This window comes from Staurois parvus, unplaced genomic scaffold (genome assembly GCF_062004578.1).
Source record: "Staurois parvus isolate SC_StPar_1 unplaced genomic scaffold, SC_StPar_1.0 ptg000300l, whole genome shotgun sequence".
NCBI lineage: Eukaryota > Metazoa > Chordata > Amphibia > Anura > Ranidae > Staurois > Staurois parvus.
The window spans coordinates 43838-65691 of NW_028318096.1; the positions used below are offsets into that span (position 1 = coordinate 43838).

At 41.3% G+C, this 21854-nt stretch overlaps 1 protein-coding gene across 1 annotated transcript in view; it reads left to right on the forward strand.

The window, feature by feature from the left end:
* Nucleotides 1-21854, forward strand: part of ALDH9A1 (aldehyde dehydrogenase 9 family member A1) — an 82820-nt gene that overhangs the window by 35872 nt on the left and 25094 nt on the right. The window contains exons 3-4 of the mRNA XM_089683068.1: nucleotides 13015-13144; nucleotides 20253-20387. Coding sequence (XP_089539194.1) covers nucleotides 13015-13144; nucleotides 20253-20387 — 265 coding nt within the window. The remainder of the gene's footprint in view (nucleotides 1-13014; nucleotides 13145-20252; nucleotides 20388-21854) is intronic.

The following is a 21854-nucleotide window of genomic DNA, read 5'->3' on the forward strand; positions in this document are numbered from 1 at the left end:
TTACTGAAATCAAGTAGACAGTGCACTTTGCAAGTGTAGTTGCTCCAGAGCTTAGTAAATGAGATGAAGCTCTGTTGACTTCCATCATCCAATTATGTGCAAGCAAAAATGCAGTTTTTTTTGTTTTCCTTGCATGTGATTGGGTATATTTGCAAAGTGAAGCTTCACCTCATTTGCTAAGCTCTGGAGCATTTGCACTTGCAAAGTGCACAGTCTATTTGCCTTTGATAAATTAACCCCGGGGTATTTGGTTGGTACATGTTTCTCCAGCACTCCCCAGTGGTCAGTGGAAACTTTGTCTTATATAATAATAACAAATGAATGAAATCTGACTGTGCTACACACACTGTGCTACATGACACTGATACATGATTTATGCAGAAACACTTTTTAACCACCTCAAGACCAGACACTTTCACCCCCTGTCCAGGCCATTTTCTTCAGCTTTCAGCACTGTCACAATTTGAATGAAAATTACTCAGTCATGCAACACTGTACCCAAATTAAATTTGTATCATTTTGTTAAGATAGATAGGGCTTTCCTTTGGTGGTATTTAATCACAACTGGATGTTTTTTATTTTTTTGCTATATAAGTGAAAGCCATTTTGTTTATTACTGCACATGTGATTGCTCTGAATGGTCCCTCTGGTTGCAAAGTTAATTTTTATTTTACTAAAATAAAAGCATGTTATACTTGCCTGCTCTGTGCAATAGTATAGCACAGATTGGCTCTGAACCTGCTCTTCTGGGGTGCCCCGCTGGCACTCAACGAGGACTCTTTTCCCTATGCCACCATAGGAACCTGCTTCCAATGGAGGCAGATGTGCAGGCTTACTCCCGAGCAGGGCTTTGTGTGTCCATAGACATACACAGCGCAGCTTGGCCCCATCCTCCACTCCCTACTCACAGCATTTGACGGACAGCAGCAGAAGCCAATGGCTCCTGCTGCTTTCAGCCAAGCCTGTGAGAAAGGGGAGAGAAGACCTGCAGATAGACACAACACTGGATTGATACAGGTAAACGTTTAGGGGTTAAGGGGGGGGGGAGCAGCTACTAATAGGTGTGGGTTTTTATTTTTTTTTTACCTTAATGTATAGACTGGCATGAAGGTACAAAAAAAACTTATGACTTTATAACCTCTTTAATTTGTCTATTGTAAACTCTCAAAGGTTAAACCAAAAGTTAAACATCAATAAGTCTTTACAACCTGAACAGCCTTAAAGTGGTTATAAAGGCTCAAGGTTTTTTATCCTCCTGCATTCTATTCATGAAGATAACAAACCACCTCTGTGCAGCAGCCCCCCCCCCCCCATACTCAAGCCCCCTCACGATCCAGCAATGTGCCCTGGAGTCTCGGCTTTTCCGGGACTCCCTCTCCTCATTGGTTGAGACAGAAGTGGGAGCTGTTGGCTCCCAGTGGCGTCAATCACAGCCAATGAGACGAGAGGGGCGAGGCAGAGCCACGGCTCCATGTGTGAATAGACACACTAAGCAGTGGTTGCCCCATAACAAGCTGCTTGCTGTGGGGGCACCCGACAGTAGGGAGGTGCCAGGAGCACCAGCGGGGGACCCAAGAAGCGGAGGATCTGGGCTGCTCTGTGCAAAACGACTGCACACAGCAGGTAAGTATAGACATATTTTGTTTTTTTGCTTTTTTTAAATAAGCCTTTAGAATCACTTTAATAACTCTCTATTTCATACCAGACGGCAAACTATAAGATGGGTAAAGCACTTTGTCAGTCAATATAGAAAAAATGTTATATATTTTATTGTAAATTTCAGAATTTAAACGGGATTAAAAGTATTTTATGCTGATGGCATTGTGAATTTATTTTTCTGTACTTCAGGTTTCCAATTTATCATACTTTTTTTTTATTCCATGATGATTTTTGCCATTTTGGTTGCTTCCTTGCCTTTGATTTATTTTGGGTTTTTTTTCCTGCATTCAGTGGGTCGTCCATGCACACTATTGCCACAAAAAATATTACATGTACCGGTAGTTACTAAATCACTTAACAGATTTTTCTGCCTAATGTACGCTAGGCAAGTAAAGTAGATTCTATATTTTAGGTAGTTCAAGTTATACTGGATAAAACAACCAATATTCTTTCCTTTATTTGTAGTAATATTCTCTTAGCTCTATGGGCTAAACTTGTACCCTTTTTATTTTGTTATATTGCTGAACTTTTAAGTTTTATGTTGCACACAATAAATTGGTTCATCCCATGCAACCTCCTTAGCATGCTTCAAGCAATAGTCTTTGCTGATATTTTTAAAAATAGCTTCCTTTTCTTCCCAGATATGCCCTTGGGAATGATGAGCAGGAAAATATCTGCTCTTCTTTAAACAACTCACAGCAATATTAAAGACTTGAATAACCTGCACCAGACACACACCTATTAATAAAAAATATTAATGAATGTGGAGTCATTTTATGTATAACCTACTCTATATTGTTATTAATGCCTACAATCCTCACCTTGTGTTTCCTACAGATATAGCATATTGGGGAGATTTACTGAAAGTGGAGCACTCAAAATCTGGTGCAGCTATGCATGGTAACCAATCGGCTTCTAACGTCAGCTTGTTCAGTTAAGCTTTGGCAATAAAATCTGGTAGCTGATTGGTTTCAGTACAGAAGTGCACCAGATTTTGCACTCTCCAGCTTTAGTAAATAACCTCCATTTTGTTTTATAATTCATAAGACAAAATATGTCTCATCTGTAGGATCTGTCTGCAATTATCAACTTGTGCTACAAATACAGCAAAATGCACGATACGCGTTTGGGTGCCATTCATAAATGCGGTTCGATTTTGCTGTGCGAAAAAAACAAGTTAGAATTCTGGTAAAATACGCCTGGCTCAGGGCCAAAATTTGTGCCTTGAGCTTCTTTGCTGTGACAAATGTGCATAGGGCGGCCCATTCAATGCAAGACATGAATAAATGCAAGACACTCGGAAACGCAGAAAAAATTGCCCACAGAAAATTGGGAGTGGGAATCCGAGTCCCACTATGTGAAGTGTGAATGGGACCTAAGGGAGGCTTTAGTGTGTAACCCCTTCACGCCGGCGCCTCCCGGCCCTTTAAGGGTTCCAGAAGCCGGGGGTGGGGTTTAGGGTCATGTGACGCGCCGTCACAGCAGTCACATGATCGGAAAAGGTCCCGATCGAAAGAGGAGATCTGGACCTTTCTGTGAGTACCGGACATGTGTGCGGGGAGCGTGCAAGGCGCGCTCTCTGCACATATGTCCTTTTTTAATAGAACGCAAAAGTGTGGCTGCTCGGCGTCTAGGCCCAGATGCTGGGAGGCCGCACATTTGTGTGCGGCCGGCGTGAAGAGGTTAATAATAAAAATACCTAGTTGGTCTAAAAGGGCCTGTTACTTGCTAGTAAAACATTGGCTTATCAGTAGTTCCTACTGATGCTCTCAACTGATGATCTTTTTTGAACTCTGTAGTAGGGTCTCTATTCAAAGGTGTATATGTCTCTGTATCACCCAAGATATTATACATCTCTACTACATATTTATCTTTGTCCATAAGGATAATTCCTCCCCCCTTTATCTGTGGGTCTTATTACCAGATCCCATCTCTCCAAAAGATTTTTTGTTCCTACATAGCTATCTTTTTCATTTTTGACCCTTCTTACCTCCAATTTTTCTAAATCCTGAATAAGTACATCTCTGAAGACTCCAATGTGTGAATTACCAGCACTGGGGGGATTAAATAAAGAGGCATTCCTCAAGCGTAGTATGTTTATATACTTCATCTCTGTTATTATGAGCAATGGGATTCTGCATAAAGTACTTTTTCACACTAAGTTGCCTAGTGAACTTATGGCTATCTATAAAGGTTTGGAATTTGTTCAGCTTGGCTTTAGGTGCAAATTTCAAACCCTTATTAAGTATTAACTCTTCCTCTGAACTTAAAGATGTAGGAGTAAGATTAAAGATGCCCTGTGATTGTCTTACATTTGTTGTTTTGTTTATTTTTTTACTCTATTAATGCTTCTTCCTTCTCTTCTACCTTTTCTTGGTCTATACTTCTTTTCCTGTTGTGACTCCCTCCTAAAAAATGATTGGAATATTGTTTGCCCTGTATTTCATGGGAGGGTTTAGACTGGTAAGAATTACCCGAAGCCCCCCATTGATTGTCATTAGTGGGGTAACCTTTGTTGTCCTCCCACCCAACCTTCTTGGGGCCCTTATACAAAGGTGGATAATAACTTCTTTGAGGAGGGTTTCTATAACTGTTATTAAAGTTATTATATATTCCTCTTGGGGAACCTCTATCTCTGTTATTATGAGGATGCCAACCAATATATCTACCTCCCACATGTTTATCTGGGATATTTCTTAAGGGTTCAAAATTTATATTAGCAGGTATATTCACTGAATAGCCTGCCCCTTCCTCACCATATTTCTGACCTGTGTTAGAATTTCTCCTCCTTGGTGATTTGTTTTGCGGTCATTTAGATTTACCTTTATACAACTTCTGAACCTTTGTCCATCCATCCCTAGAAGGGGTATTATTAATATCCGGAATTCTACCAACATCCAATTGAGGTCTGGTAAGGATATTGGGATTTTGGTTATCAGTGACTGTCTGCCACTTTATTTCCTTATAATATTTTAAATCCCTCTTCTTTTTTTCTTTTTTTTTTTCTTTTGCTTATATTTCTGTTCTCTAAAATTTTTTCAGCTTATCCGATTCCATTTTATACTGTTCCTAATCTTTATATACCAGTAGTTTTTCTTTGGTCTTCTTATTAATTTCCCCATCTAAAAATAATAATTGTCTTTTTCCTCAATATTAAAATTTTAAGTAGATAAATACCAGAATTATTAAATTTAAACCATTAATTCTCATTACCTGATTCATCTTGTTCTGGGGGTACATCCCACCTTAAAGAACTTGGGACCATATTCTCCACTACATAATGTTCCAGTAGAGAGAAAACAAGGTCAGCGCTAATCCAAAAAAAGAAACAAAAAATAAGTGTAGCTGCATGCAATGGATACCGATATACCAAGATCCTTGTGCTAAAATATGAAATTGCAGCGCAAAAAACAAACATTATTGAATAATATCAACACATAAATGCCATCAAGTACGACAATGAAAATAAAATTAACATAAAACAAAAATACTAATCAATAATTGTGGACTTTGATATAATGGATAGAATTGTCACACTGTCCACTGCAAGCAAAATCTTCACCCAGTGATCCAGAAACAACAGATGTGCACTTGTGTGGTAGTATGTTCTCGAGGTACAATCCTTCAATGCATCAGGAAACTCGATAGTCCTCCTCATATCCTGCTCCACCAGATGTCAGTACATGCACTCTCATCCTCAAAAAAAACAACAAATCTCTCATAGTGTAGTAGTTCTAATAAAGTGCATATATACACAAATAAAATAGCCAATTAAAAGAAAAGAAACTGCTGTGTGTTTGCTTATATAAGGGGCCGCCAGACACTCGGAATGGTGGCGTGACCTTCAGCAATCACACCTAACAAGCCAACGCTGTTTTCAACAACAGAGCGTCCTCGGGGGTTCACAAATGAACAAATAACAGTGGCCATTAATATGTAGCCCATCTATACAGACGGTAAGACGTCACTTCCGGTCTCGGCGCCATTTTTCCGTGCTCTAAAGGAAGTGTATCTACATCACATCTGGTATTGGCACCATTTTCTTAGTCTCAAAGGACCAAAGACACAGCTGGCATCATGTTGAATTCACAGAATCTAACCGGTAACAAAAACCGGATCCATTCTATTAATCCAGAAAGCATTAAAAGGATAAATCAAATACCCAGATGGGCTACATATATTAATGGGACAAAAATCACAAGAATAAATACATACTGACAAAGTTCTACTGGTGGGGAAAAATCCCAAACTAAATATATTTTAATTCACACAGCCATTTCATCTCAAGTTTAGAAATTTCTCTTCTATGGTGGCATCCTCTCCAATGAGGTTGTAATTTAGTAATTGCCATAAATTTGAGGTCCCTAGGGTCTCTGTTATATTGCCAAAAATGTGCTGACAAACTATGTTTTTGAACCCTCTTTTTATATTGTAAACATGTTCCCTAAGGCGATCTCTTAGCCATCTAGTAATCCTTGCTAATTCCCAAATAATGTAAATTAATAAGTCCTCCCTATAACCTTTTCTAAAAATCTGTTAAGTAAATTGGCTTGCTCAATATAATCTTTCATGTTACGACAATTCCGCCTCATTCTCAAGAATTGACCCTTAGGAACATTCTTGAGCCAGAGTGGGTGGTGGCAATTTTCCAAGGAAATATAACTATACCTATCAGATGTTTTAAAGAAAGACTTTGTATAAATTTCTCCCTCTACAATTGACTGTGTGTGTGTGTATATATATGTATATATGTGTGTGTGTGTGTATGTATGTATGTATGTGTATATATATATATATATATATATATATATATATATATATACGCACACACACAAATTGATGTTGTAAATATTATAGTTCAAATAGGCCATACATTCAATTAATGATGACTTATCCCCCTGCCAAAGAAGGATATCATCAATGTATCGCTCATATAAAGCTAAATTAACCCATTGTTTATCGAAAATAATCACAGATTCACATTTTATATTAGCCAGACTGGGGGCAAGTTTTGCACTCATAGCCACCCCCCTTTTTTTGCAAATAAATCACATTGTTGAACCAACAATATTTGTGTGACATTGCAAAATCAGCGATATAATGAACTGTTTTTGCGCTGAAGGGATGTTTGAGTTTCTAAGGTCAAACTGAACCGTCTTCTTACCATTAGCATGTTGTATGTTTTGTGTATAGGGACGCAACCCTATACTAAAAACGTGAGATGAAATGGCTGTTTTAATTAAAATCTTATTCCCCATTAGGTTTAAATGTAGATTGGGATATAAATTGTTTTATTGATACAAGCTACGTTTTACTAATATATATTATTATAATATAAATATTTGTATTATACACTGCTCAAAAAAATTAAAGGAACACTTTGAAAACACACCAGACCTCAATGGTGAAAAATGCCATGCTGGATATCTATACAGATATGGACTGGGTAATGTGTGAAGAATGTAAGGATTCCCCATCGTTTGATGGAAATAAAAATGATCAACCTACAGAGGACTGAATTCAAAGACGCCCCGAAAATCAAAGTGAAAAAATTATGCAACAGGCTAGTCCATTTTGCTGAAATTTAATTGCAGCAACTCAAAATTATACTCAGTAGTTTGTATGGCCCCCAAGTGCTTGTATACGTGCTCCTAATGAGACGAAGGATGGTGTCCTGGGGTATTTCCCCCAGATCTAGACTAGGGCATCACTGAGCTCCTGGACAGTCTGAGGTGCAACCTGGCAGTGTCGGATGGACCGAAACATGATATCCCAGAGGTGTTCTATTGTTTTTAGGTCAGGCGAGCATGGGCCATTCAATGGTATCAATTCCTTCATCCTCCAGGAGCTGCCTGTATACATGAGGCCGGGCATTGTTGTACGCCAGGAACAACTCACTGCACCAGCGTAGGGTCGGAAAATGGGTCCAAGGATTTCAATGGCAATCAGGGTGCCATTGCCTAAGCTCTAAACTGGAGGGAAAAGGAGAGGTGTTGTGACTGCGTTTCCACCAGGGGGAGCGCTCACTGTTGTTGCCAAGATGTGCTTGCTCTTTTTGTTTTTGACCACTAGAGGGAGTGCGGCCGGAAACAGAAGGTGGCCATATTTTATCTATCTGGAGGCCAGGCACACGTGGACTGCTGATGCTGCTGAGAAATTTCTTGTGGCCAGGAGATGGAGCAGGCTATTCAGTGGGGGCACATGAGTACTCCCCTGAGGGTGAAACGTGGACCAGTTAGTCAGGAGCCACCCTAGGTGGCTCATAAGGCAGCATTTGCATTGAGCGTTTTTTTCAGCACACTACTAGCATAGCTGTATTGTGATCTGTGTTACTAGTGGAGGTACACAGGTTTGCGCTATCTGAAGTAATGTCTTCCAGAAAGTGGAGTGGGGGAGGTGCAGCAGGAAAGGGCACTAATATATTACCGCCAGGTCCTGAGGAACCTAGCCGAAGGTCCGCTGTAATATCCCCTCCTGACAGGCCAGACTTAACTGGGCAGTCTGAGCCGCTACGTCTATCTGGCATTGTGGTTGCTACTGGGGCTTCTGCCTCAGTAAATGTAACCAAAGATGATCTTGCTTCATTCCTAGCGGGTTTAGAAGATAGGATCACCGGGATGATTGCATCAGTTTCTTAGGGGACTAAGATAAATCCTTGTCATTAGAATCACCAATCCTGGAGCAAGAATGGGTGAGGGAAGAGGAAGAGCTGGAGGAAGGTCAGGCAGTAGATTATCTGTCTGAGGAGTCGCAGCCTGAGGAGAAGCAGGAGGTCTCTGCCTCCCAGTCTCAGAGCTTTGTAGTCCAAGACCTCACTGATATGGTACGGTCTGGATTCAGGCTACCTCCGATAGAAACCTCTGAGGTTACTTATTCTTCCCTGGGCTCTTTGAAGCCTTCACAGAGTACTCAGGCCTTTCCGGTTCATCCTCTTCTGGAGCAAATTATGTATGCTGACTGAGATCACCCAGACAGGGTTTTTGTTAAACCAAAGAGGTTTTCTGTTTTGTACCCCATGGAACAATAGTTTAAGAAATGGGGTTTGCCTGTAGTGGATGCAGCTGTTTCATCCATGAATAAATCTTTAATGTGTCCTGTGGATAATGTATGGGTTTTCAAGGACCCAGCAGATAAGAAGCTGGAGTCTCTCCTTAAGTCCTCCCTCTCCCTGGCAGGTTCTGCTGCATAGCCAGCTTTGGCAGCTATTGTCATTTGCTGACCGTGTCAAGCAACAGATTAGAACACCATCAGTGCAGGGGGAATGCTCTGCTAAGGATTTGGAGGATGTTCCGCGTGCTATGTGTTTCACGATTGATGCTCTTAAGGATTCAATTCAGCAAATTTCTCGCTTGGCCCTTTTATTAGTGCACATGCACAGGGTTTTGTGGTTGAAGAGTTGGTCAGCAGAACTGCCATGCAAAAAATTGTTGGCAGGTTTTCCTTTTCATGGGGAATGACTGTTTTGGGAAGATTTTGACAAATATAGCTAAAAGATTTCAGGGGGTAAAAGTAAACTTCTACTCTTTAAGATGAAATCCAAACGCCCTTTTTTTAAGGTGTCAGGGGTGTTGATTGCTGGGCTCTCATCTACCAGGCAGTCGTTTCGCCACACGCAGGTCCCAGCCTCCAGGGGTAGATCTCAGAATCAAAACCCAAGCAGACCCTGGGTGCAGGGGTGTATTTACCACAAGGCAAACAAGGCATTTGCCTATGGCGGCATTTTTCAGGGGGGGCAGCACTGCCCCTTGGAAGAAGGGACACACACAGCATGGGGACCTGGTGGGTTCTGAGAGATGCTGTGGGTTTCATGACAGTGTATGCACAGCCCGACTTTCGTTCCTGGGGATGTCCGGAGCTGTGAAGGTGAGTGTCTTTCTCACCATGGGGGATGGTGGCTGGTGTATGGGGGGGCAGTGGTAGTGGAAGGCTCGGGTGGAGGGCAGGGGTGCTCTTGTGTCAATGTCAGGATCTTTCTGTGGGGGGGTGCCAATTTTTGTGTTGCCTAGGGCAGCACAAAACCTAAATACACCACTGCCTGGGTGCAAAAGTCATCTAAGACAGATCGAAAGTCCGCCTCCTTATGAAGGAGCGCCCCCACTTGTTCAGGTGGGGGGGAGGCTTTTGAATTTTGTGGTTGCATGGAGGGCTCTAATCCAAGACAAATGGGTCATTTCCACAATTTCTCTAGGGTATAGACTAGAATTTCGGGTATTTCCCTCTCCTTGGTTTCTAAGATCAAATGCACCAACAAATCCAGAGAAAACAAGAGCTTTATTTCAGGCATTTGATTGCCCATTGGCTCAAGGAATAATCATGGAGGTTCCAGCAGGCGAAGGGTTTCAGGAGTTTTATTCAAACCTTTTTACAGTCCCAAAACCAAATGGGTATGTAAGACTCATTTTGGACCTCAAGGGGCTAAATCAGTTCCTAAAGGTCCAATCCTTTTGTATGGAATTTGTTCAGTCAGTAGTGGCCTCCTAGAGGAGAGAGATTTTTTAGCATCAGGGATGCATACCTGCATGTACCAATATTTATTCCTCACCAGAGATTTCTGCAGTTTGCGGTAGTGGCTCCTTATTTCCAGTTCATAGCACTACCGTTTGGGCTGGTTATGACTCCCAGAGTTTTCACAAAGCTTCTTGCTCCGGTGTTGGGGCTACTCAGATTTCGGGGAGTATCAGTCACAGGTTATCTAGACTATCTCTTGCTCAGAAATCAGTCGGTGCCAGATCTGAAGCAGGATGTGGTCCTTATGATGCAGATCCTGGAACAGCTGGGCTGGGTGCTCAACCTCAAGAAGTTGGCCCTCGAACCAGTGCAGAGCCTGGAGTATTTGGGGATGATCCTAGACACGGTTCAGGTAAAGGTATTTCTGCCTCCAGGGAAATGTTGCACCCTGAGGAACGAGGTTTGCAGTTTGAAGGCTAAGAGGTATCCTTCAATTCACCTCTGTATGAGGTTGCTGGGGAAGATGGTGTCCTCGTTTGAAGCTGTTTCCTATGATCAGTTCCACTCCAGACCGCTGCAAAGGTACATTCTGTCTGTTTGGAACAAAAAGATTCCAGCCCTGGATTACTACATATCTCTGTCTCCAGAGGTGCAGCAAAGCCCGAATTGGTGATTGATAACTCACAATTTGGAGAAGGGAAGATCCTTTCGGCCAGTGGTGTGGAAGTTGGTAACCACTGATGCAAGCCTTTCAGGTTGGGGGGCCGTTCTGGAAGAGGTAAAGTCCCACCCTTTCGGGTGAAGGCACACTCCACCAGGAGTGTGGGGGCATCTTGGGCAATCCGCCATCAGGTGTCAGTGGCTCAGGTTTGCAAGGCCGCTACATGGTCTTCAGTTCACACATTCACAAGATTCTACCAGGTGGATGTCAGAGCCGCAGAGGATTCTGCCTTTGGCTGCAGTATTTTACGGATGGCTGAGTAGGTCCTGGGTGATTATTGATGGTGGCTATTATGGTGTCACCCTCCCCTCAAATTTCTTATTGCTTTGGGACATTCCACATAGCCTGCTCTGTGTCCTGTGATGTACTTTAAAGAAAATTGGATTTTTTTCTACATACTTACCTGTAAAGTCCATTTCTTGGAGTACATCTCGGGATGCTCCTCTTTCTGGAATGTCATTGCTTTGCTATAAAAACGGAGGTACATCCTGTATAGGAGGGGTTATATAGAGGAGGACTTCCTCTCTGATTGGTCAGCCAGTGTCCATTCACCTATAGGTGGCCTATAACCCATATAGTCATGAGCCTGCTCTGTGTCCCGTGATGTACTCCAAGAAATGGATTTTACAGGTGAATATGTAGGAAAAATCCAATATTTTGTCTCCAGACTCGAACAATTGATTCCCCTGTTTGAATTGTAAATTCTTGCTGAATATTCTGCATGGTGAAGTAACCTCTAAGCAGTGGATTACTAACTGGATAGATACAGTACATGAAGAATGCACTGTACGGAGCGCATTAGGGAATGTTACCCCAACATTTCATATTCTTGCTATGTGTTGTAACGTATATTTTAAAAGGTATCCTGTTCTCCTTGCATTGCTTCCTTTTTGTGAAATACCTGGTGTTCCTGCCAGTCCCTCTGACTGACTATGCTAGTCATGAGAGTACATTCATTCCAGCAGTTTTCTGGCTGGGAGCACAGCCTGCCTGTCCTACAGTAATCAGACTTGTGCTGACATGCCCCCCTGCACATCACTGGGAAGATTAGTGTATTGCCATTTCTCCACCTATAGCTTGCCCCTTATGCAGCTAAAACAGAGGTTATGAGATCACTTTTAAAAAAAAGAAAAAAAAGATATGTAGAATTGTTTTTATATGCATATGTTTTGCCTTTCATTTCTATTTTAAACTGAATGCGTTATTTTACAAGGTAAGGGTTCACATACTGTATATTTAAGGAAGCTTAGCTTACAGTTGAAGTCTGCCTGTTTTGAGAGGGCCCCCTTCTTGATCAAAAACAGCTGTAAAGACCTGTCTGATGAGCAAACCTTGCCTCACTCCTCAAAAACTAAACAGTTTGCTATCAAAGGGGTCCAAAACAGCATTTTTGTGACTTTATGAAAATGATGGAAAGTTGGGATTTTATCTGTGATAAGTAGACTTCAGCTGTGTTTTTTTGTAATATGTAATACAGAATAGAGAATTAAAACCAAAATCTGCCATTATTAAAACCTTTTGTTTCCCTCTTTCCCCAATTTTAATTTGCAAGCCACCATAATTTTTCTTACCTTTTTAAAATGGCTGCATATTTTTCAGATGTGTGCAATAGAAATAGTTGATATCCCTGTCTGAATGGTAAAACAAAAGATGTATACATTTCCATCTTTGTACGTACCAACTTTGAATTAAATTCAGTTTGGACCTGTGAGTGGAATCAAACATTATTTGAGGGCCAATTCACACTAACTTGCGCTAAAATGTATAGAAAATGGATGCACATTTCCATCCATTTTAGTCACGTGCTGACATCCGTTGACTTACATTTTTGACGTCCATTGACATGCATTTTAGCATGCATTAAAGCGTACTGTATTTTTACAGGCTATCCTATGCATTGTGTTGACATCCACTTATCGCTTGCTTCCGTTTACATCTGTTTCGTCGCAATAAATACATACGTGTTGCATTTTAGCACAACACAGGTCAATGCAGTGTTTTGGTGTGAATAGGACACATTGGAATTGGCAATGATTTGTTTTTCAGAAGTCCTTCAGTTGACGTGCATTTTACAGCTACACTAAAACGTAGATCAACGTACTGGTGTGAATTGGCCCGTCTGCATAGTCAAGTTTAGATTTGATCGTAAAAGTTTAATAACATTCTGCTGTTGGCTTTTATTATAGGAACGTAGTGAGGCGCTTGCTACCATGGAAACCATAAACAATGGGAAATCTATCTTTGAGGCTAGAGTGGATATAGAGATTTCATGGCAGACACTGGAATATTATGCTGGACTTGCTGGTAGTATGGCTGGTAAGTTGTTTTTTTTTTTTTTGTTTTTTTTTTTTTGCTTTGCTTAAATGGTAACCCTAAATGTTTAATGCTTAAAATCTATTGACAAAATCATTTATTGTAATATTTGTATAAAAAACACATCCTGGGTGCCTGCTCTTCAGTTTTAATTATGTGCGGGCATTATAGACAGATAAGACTGCCATCAATTGTCTCTGGTATGTGACTTCTCTACTCCTATATTCTATATTTAGTTTGTGAAACCATCCATTACAGACATAGACCAATAGGCACAGAGAGAGAGAGGAATTGACGTTGTGGCCCCAGAAACCGGAAGCGATGAAGATTTAGTCACTTCCGCTTTTGGCTGTTTGTTTACCTGGCTAGAAAAGCAGCTGATCAGACCAATGTGTCTGATCGGCTGCAGTGGAGGCCAGAGGAGAAATTTGGGGTCTAATCTCTCCATAAAGAGGGCCTGTCATGGCCCAAGTTGTCGCAAGGGATGTTATCCTCCCTTGTTTTAGCAAGTTTAGCAGTTACAAAAAAGATACAAATAAAGTGTAAAAAAAGTTTTAAATAAAATAATTAATACAAAAAAAAGTAAAGTGTCCCCCCCCCCCCCGTTCTTATGCACAAGTGCAAATGCATATGCAAGTCCCGCACACATATGTAAACCGTGATCGTACCACACTTGTGAGGTATCATCGCAAATGTCAGAGAAAAAGCAATAATTCTATCACCAGACCTCCTGTGTAACTCTTAATAGATAACCTCTAAATGTGTTTAAAGCATCGCCTATGGATATTTTTTAAGTACCGTAGTTTCCCGCTGTTTCACGGGCGTACTCCATTTTAAAGCGTGACAAGTTTGGTATCTATTTACTCGGTGTAACATCATCTTTTACCAAAAATTGTGAATTGTATTGTGATTGTTTGCAATAAAATTCATTAATTGAAAAACCACTGCGCAAATACCATGTGACATAAAAAAAAAATCGCCCATCATTTTATTTTATAGGGCCTCTGCTAAAAAAAACATATATTGGGGGCTCTGAGTCGTTTTCTAGTAAAAAAAAAAAAATATAGCTCTTACATGTATGGGAGAATTGGCCTGGTAGGCAAATAGTTAAAGTGATTGTAAACCCATATATATATTTATTTATTTATTTATTTTTCAAATAACAAACATGATATACTTATCTTCTCTATGTAATGGTTTTGTGCAGAGCAGCCCCAATCCTCCTTTTCTGGGGTCCTCCATTGCCGCTCCTGGCTGCTCCCCACCAGTGAGTGCCCATCATAGCAAGCAGGCTGCTATGGGGGCACTTGTGCAGACTGGCTCTAGCTGTGCTCTGCAATCCCTAAAATCATTAAAGATAAGATTTCAGATGGTTAATAGAACTTGAGGTTTTCCTCTCCATTCAAGTTCCAGTAACAATTAAATATTTTGGATTTTCTTTCACTTTCAGTCCCTGTGACACTCATAAATGGACCATTCATATTTGTCAATGAGGCCATTTTGTGATTTCCCGTGGGAGACTCAGCTGGGTTCTCTGCAATTAGCTGTGAGCAAGAAGCCCAGTTAAAAGCAATAGGAGTCTACTATTTGCGGCTGTTCACAGGCATTCGCTCAAGCAAGGATTTCTTGCAGATGATCAGCCCTGGGCGCAAGCAGTCTGTGTCCAGGGCAGATCATCAGCTTCATGAGTGATTACATGCAAACAGCCACTGTCAGGCTCCCATTGCTTTCAATAGGGCTTTTTGCTGGTAGCTAATTGTAGGAACTCTTGCTGAGTCTCACATGGATAATTGCAAATGGCCCCATTTCCAAGTGGGAATGAGGCCTAAGGCAAACAACCTTTCCACAGTTTATCCAAAACCAATAGTAAACCTTTTGAAAAAAAATAAACGTTGTTGCTTTAGATCTGAGGTCTTCAAACTTTATAAACAAAGGGCCTGGTTACTGCCCTTCAAACTTTAGGGGGGCCCAGAATGTGGCCAGCGGGCGTAGAAAATGTCCTGACAGCACTGGGAGTAAACAATGTCCTCTCTTTGGCATGGAGTAATGGTGCCCCATCATTGGTGTCAATGGGAGAAATGGTGCCCCATCATTAATATTAATAGGAGTAATAGTGCCCCACCATTGATATTAATAGGAGTAATAGTGCCCCATCATTGATATTAATAGGAGTAATAGTGCCCCATCATTGATATTAATAGGAGTAATAGTGCCCCATCATTAATATGAATGGGAGTAATAGTGCCCCATCATTAATATGAATGGGAGTAATAGTGCCCCATCATTGATATCAATGGGAAGAATAGTGCCCCATCATTGATATTAATAGGAGTAATAGTGCCCCATCATTGATATTAATAGGAGTAATAGTGCCCCATCATTAATATGAATCAGAGTAATAGTCCCCCATCATTGGTATCAATGGGAGGATTAGAGCCTCTTCATTGATATTAATAGGAGTAATAGTGCCTCATCATTAATATCAATAGGAGTAATACTGCCCCATCATTGCTATCAATGGGAGGAATAGTGCCCCATCATTGCTATCAATGGGAGGAATAGTGCCCCATCATTGCTATCAATGGGAGGAATAGTGCCCCATCATTGCTATCAATGGGAGAAATAGTGCCCCATCATTGCTATCAATGGGAGAAATAGTGCCCCATCATTAATATCAATGGGAGAAATAGTGCCCCATCATTGATATCAATGGGAGGAATAGTGCCCCATCATTGGTGTCCGTGGGAGGAATAGTGCCCCATCATTGGTGTCAGTGGGAGGAATGTTGCCCCATCATTGGTATCAATGAGACAAATAGTACCCCATCAATGGGAAGAATAGTGCCCCCCCCCATTGGTATCAATGGGAGGAATAGTGTTCCATCATTGGTATCAATGGAAGGAATAGTGCTCCATCATTGGTATCAATGAGAGAAATTGTGCCCCATCATTGATATCAATGGGAGTATTGGTGCCCCATCGTTTATCAATGGGAGGAATGGTGCCCCATCGTTTATCAATGGGAGGAATAGTGCCCCATCATTGGTGTCAGTGGGATGAGTAGTGCCCCATCAATGGTGTCCGTGGGACGAGTAGTGCCCCATCATTGGTGTCGACGGGACGAGTAGTGCCCCATCATTTGGTGTCGACGGGACGAGTAGTGCCCCATCATTTGGTGTCAGCGGGACAAGTAGTGCCCCATCATTTGGTGTCAGCGGGACGCGTAGCGCCCCATCATTTGGTGTCAGCGGGACGAGCAGTGCCCCATCATTGGTGTCAGCGGGACGAGTAGTGCCCCATCATTGGTGTCAGCGGGACGAATAATGCCCCATCGTTAGTGTTAGTGGGATGAATAGTGACCAATCAGTGGTATCTTTAGAAGGCATGGTGTCCTATCGTTGGTGTCAGCAAGAGGACTAGTGCCCCATTGTCGATCAGTGGCAGGAACTACAGTCATGGCCAAAAATATTGTCACGCCTGCATTTCTATCAGATAATGCACCATTTTGTCCAGAAAATTGTTTGAATTACAAATGTTTAGGCATTCTCATGTTTTTCTTTTGTTTGTATTGGTATTGTAAGTGAAGAAACAAAAAAAACATTCCACGCAAAACCTCAAAAACGGACTGGACAAAAATGATCTGCAACTTCTCAAAATTGTAAGAAATCATTGCCTTCCAAGCTTGTGATTGATGCCCCTGTAATATGTAATTAAACTCATCTGTATCAATTAACAGGTGCTGACAATATAGAAATCACACTTGCAACCAGTTAGAATGGTAAAAATTTACCCAGACTTTCTTTTTTGTCTGTGTGCTACATGGAGAAGAGAGAGCAGCAAAGAATTGTCTGAGGATTTTAAAACAAAAACTGTGGAAAAGCATGGACAATCTCAAGGTTAAATGTCCATCTCCATAGATCCTAATGTTCTTGTGTTCACTGTGCGCAACATTGTCAACAAGTTTACAGCCCATGCCACTGTAGCTAATCTCCCTGGATGTGGACATAAGAGAAAAATTGAACAAAGATTGCAACAAAGGATTGTTCAAATGGTGGCTAAAGAACCTTGATCAACTACCAGACAAATTCAAGGTGACCTTCAGGCACAGGGTACAACTGTGTCAGCTCGCACTATACATCACCATCTGAATGAAAAAGGATGCTATGGTAGGAGACCCACCTAGGAGGACCCCACTGCTGACACATATTGGAGTTTGCAAAAATGTACCTGAGGAAGACAAAATCATTTTGGAAGAATGTGCTGTGGACAGACAAACCAAAATTACAGCTTTTTGGTAAAGCCCATCATTCTGTTTTCATAAAAAGCAATGAGGCCTTTAACCTCCTTAGCGGTATTCCCGAGTGTAGCTCTGGGTAAAATGTCAGTACCAAAAGCGGTAACCCCGAGCTACACTCGGGTTTACCATGCAGCGTTGCTCAGGGAGTCCCCTGCAGCGTCCTCGGCCATCTCCTCCAGCCGATGCCGGCATCCGGCTTCCGTGTTCTGGTCCCTGTGACGTTGGGACGTACGGGCGCCGGAACTGGCGGGAAATTTGAAATTTTTTTTAAAATTTCATTTTTTTTAAAATGACTATTACATAGTAAAACATTGCTGTTTCAATGCATTTCACATACATTTTGTCCCTACTGCTTTGTCCTGTGCCCTGCCTGCATTTTGACTGTTCTTTCTGCCTGGAAACTTAGAAAAGTCCATGGCGTCCAAAAAGCGTTCCTTTATGTCAAAAGCGGTTTTAGACCAGCTAGAGAACAGCGATAGTAAATCAGAAACACTTGCAGAATTGAGTGATAATGATTCGTGGGGAAATTCGTCATCAGACACTGAAAACGATTTTGCGACTTTGCTCAGCGATGTGCGAATTTGCCTCTGTATTTCAAATTTCAGTGTTTTTGGTTTGCTTATATTATTGAATAAAATGTATTATTATTATATTATTTTTTTATGATTATTTCTTAAATTATAATTTATGATTTTGAGTTTAAAATTTTATCCGCCCGGGATGTTTACTAGACTCTTGTTCGTACAGATTTCAGTGAGTTATTCCTAAAAATTACAGCCTACAATAAAAAAAACTACATATTTCCATGCAAAAAAATGGTACCACTTTCAGCACAAAAAAGCGGAAATAATCAGATCGCCGAGGAGGTTACTGAAAAGAATACAGTCCCTACAGTCAAACATGGTGGCGGTTCACTGATTTTTTTGGGGTTGTTTGGTGCTTCAGGCGCAGAATGTCTTGACTCTGTGCATGGGACTATGAAATCTGAAGGCTACCAAAGTATTCTGGGGTGCAATGTAGGGCCCAGTGTCAGAAATTTGGGTCTCCTTCAGAGGTCATGGCTCTTACAGCAGAACAATGACTCAAAGCACACGTCAAAAAGCACACAGAAATGGTTCTAGACAAAGCTCTGGAAAGTACTGTGCTGGCCAGCAATGAGTCCAGATCTCAATCCCATAGAGTACCTGTGAAGAGATCTCAGAACAGCAGTTGGGAAAAGGAATCCTTCCAATCTGAGAGACCTGGAACAGTTGGTGAAAGAAGAGTGGTCCAAAATTCCAGTAGAAAGGTGTAAGAAACTCATTGATGGTTACAGGAAGCGATTAATTTCAGTCATTTTTTCCAAGAGGTGTGCTACCAAATATTAAATTGAGGGTGCCAATAATTTTGCCCAGTCCATTTTTGGGGTTTTGCATGGAATGTGTCAGATTTGGCTTTTTGTTTCTCCACTTTTTTGTGTCATACCAATGCAAACAAAAGCAATAAACATGAGAATGATGTTACATTTGTAATTACAACAATTTTCTGGGCGAAATGGTGCATTATCTGACAGAAATACAGGGGTGCCAATATTTTTGTCTGACACTGTGCCTCACAGTTGCTGACAGTGGGGGCAAACAAGGCCCCAGGGGCCAGATAAAAGCAAACAAAGGGCTGCAGTTTGGAAACTACTGCTTTAGATAGTATACTTTAACCTCCCTGGCGGTGTGGCTCGGGGTTAACTTTCAGTACCAAAATCTGTAACCCCAAGCCGCACTCTGGATTACACTGTAGTGTAACTTACCTTGTCCCTGCGATCCCCCGATGTCCTCTCACTGTGTCCTCCGGCCGATGCCGGCATTCGTCTTTCGGTTTCCCTTACCTGCGAGCGCCGCGACACAGGGGAATGAAACTGGCGGGAGATTCAAAAAAGTAAGCAAAACATGACATACACACAATACATTGTAATCTGTTAGGATTACATTACTGTATCAAATAATTTCACCTCAGTTTTGTCCCTAGTGCTTTGTCTAGTGCCCTGCCGCACTTTTACCATTCTTTCTGCCTGGAAACTTGAGAACATCCATGGCATCCAAAAAGCGTCCCTTTAGGTCGAAAGCGGTTTTAGACCAGCTAGAAAACAGCGATAGTGAATTAGAATCACTTTCAGAATTGAGCAATAGTGATTCGTGGGGAAATTCCTCATCAGACACTGAAAGTGACAACAGCGACGATTCTGCGACTGAGCGCAGTGATGTGCAAACTTGGTGCTCTATTGACTGTGGTACGGTGGAAAGACCATCAGAAAGGAAACCAGGTTCCATTGTCCTGATTGTGACGTCGGACTTTGTGCAGTCCCATGTCAATATTTTTTCATACCCGGGATGTTTACTAAACCAATATGCAGTGTCTAGTAATATTGCACCCTTAATTGGCCAAAGTCATTGTTTTTGGTTTGATTACAATTATTGAATTATTATATTATTGTATAATTATTTATTATATTATAATTTATGATTTCATGTTTCAAACTTTACCATACGTGGGATGTCTTGTTTGTACAGATTTAAGTGCATTATTCCTAAGAATTACAGGCCTACAATTTAAAACAAGTTTCCATGCAAAACAATGTACCACTTTGACATTCAAAAATATTGACATAATAAGACCACCAGGGAGGTTAAGCTTTAGTAAGCAGAGCACTCGGACATCTTGCATTTCAATGTTTGTTTTTACTGTTATATGTAATTATCAGTATAAACTTTAAAAGCCAGTACATATTCAAACTTTTTTTTCTTTCAATGTAATGATTGTGATATGCTTTCTCTCTATTTAGGTCAACATGTGCAGCTTTCTGGAGGTTCATTTGGTTACACAAGAAGGGAACCTCTTGGAGTTTGTGTTGGTATTGGTGCTTGGAACTACCCCTTCCAGATTGCATGCTGGAAGGCTGGACCAGCTCTTGCTTGTGGTATGTGTACTACTCAAAATGAACCTGTTATTTAAAATTTAAAGGCTAAGCTAAAGTAATACAGCAACACCAATCTTATGGTCAATATATGTTTACTTTTTTTTTTTTAATTCAAGCCTGCAGAACATTTCAACTGTGATCAGTGAATCACAGGTGCACTGTAAAGGCTCTTATCAATGTTTTCTTCCAGCCCCAGGAACAACTCGAGGTATGGACCTGCTTTAAAGGGGTTGTAGGAAGTTGTGGTAGGACTGTGCAGGATGCCAGGTCCCGAGATCTAGTCCCCCTAAAAGGCTCTGGCTTCTATACTTGCTGTGGGAATGCTTGGCAGAGGGGCAAGAGCCATTAGTGGGACCAGATCTCAGGACCCGGCACCCTGCCTGACAATAGTACAGCTGGAAGAAAAGCTACAGCTTTATGTGCTGTCCTTTGAAGATTTCTTGAAATCAAGTTGCCACATTTGACTTGACCACCCAATGCACCACAATGTCAAATATAATAAACCTTTGGTAGCGCAGCACACTAAAGTACATGATAGTATGTCACTGTGCATTTCGGTACACTACAATGCAGTTGGGTTGGGGTGCTATTCAAAATTAATCGCCCTGCAGCACCCCATTACATTACCACAGTGCAATGGTGTGAATGGGGTTTAAGTCTAAAGAGTCTTATCTCTTGACCTGCATGCTGGTACCAAGTTAGAAACTTGCTTAGTAAATCTAGGGTGAGTATATAAATGTGCAACTTTAACAGCAAGCCAGTCTTCAGTTTCCCTTGAATCCTGATCCTCCCCTACAGAGGAAAAATGTGACGAAGTGCCTACACCTTCAGGTATGTGATGTGTCAGACACAAAAATATTTCACCCCTTCCGTTCTATTACTCTTTATCCATCCCAGCAAAGCTTTTATCAGAGCTATATACACTCACCAGACACTTTCTAAGGTACACCTGTTCAGTTGCTTGGTAACACAAAATGCTAATTAGAAGAAGAAATTGACTAGCAAGGTCTAAATAAATAGTAAGAAAAATGTAGAAAAACAAAATACAAACTTAGCCTACCTTAAAAATAGACAGTTTCATTCAGTAGGGCAGAGGTTGGTGTCAGTCTGAAGGGCAGAGGTTGGTGTCAGTAGGACAGTGGCAGGTGCAAGTAGTTTTTATTTCTACAATTTTATTTTTTATTATTTTTCACAATTTTTTATTAGGAGCCCTGTTAAAGGGGGAGCACTTGGGGTAGGAGACCGGCAGCAGAAAAAAGTAGGAACAAGGACAAGAAGGGCAGCAGGGGAGGCATTTACTAAAAACGTTCCCCTGGATTTGCTCCTGCAGCACCTGTAAGCTGGTGGGAGGGCAAGGAGGAGATGCTAGCTTTCAGCTGCTCCAAGAGCACAAAAAAGGGATCGTTGGAAGGCAGGTATTTTAAAAATCTGAATTCACAGCAAACAGCTGGGGATTGGGATTTTTCT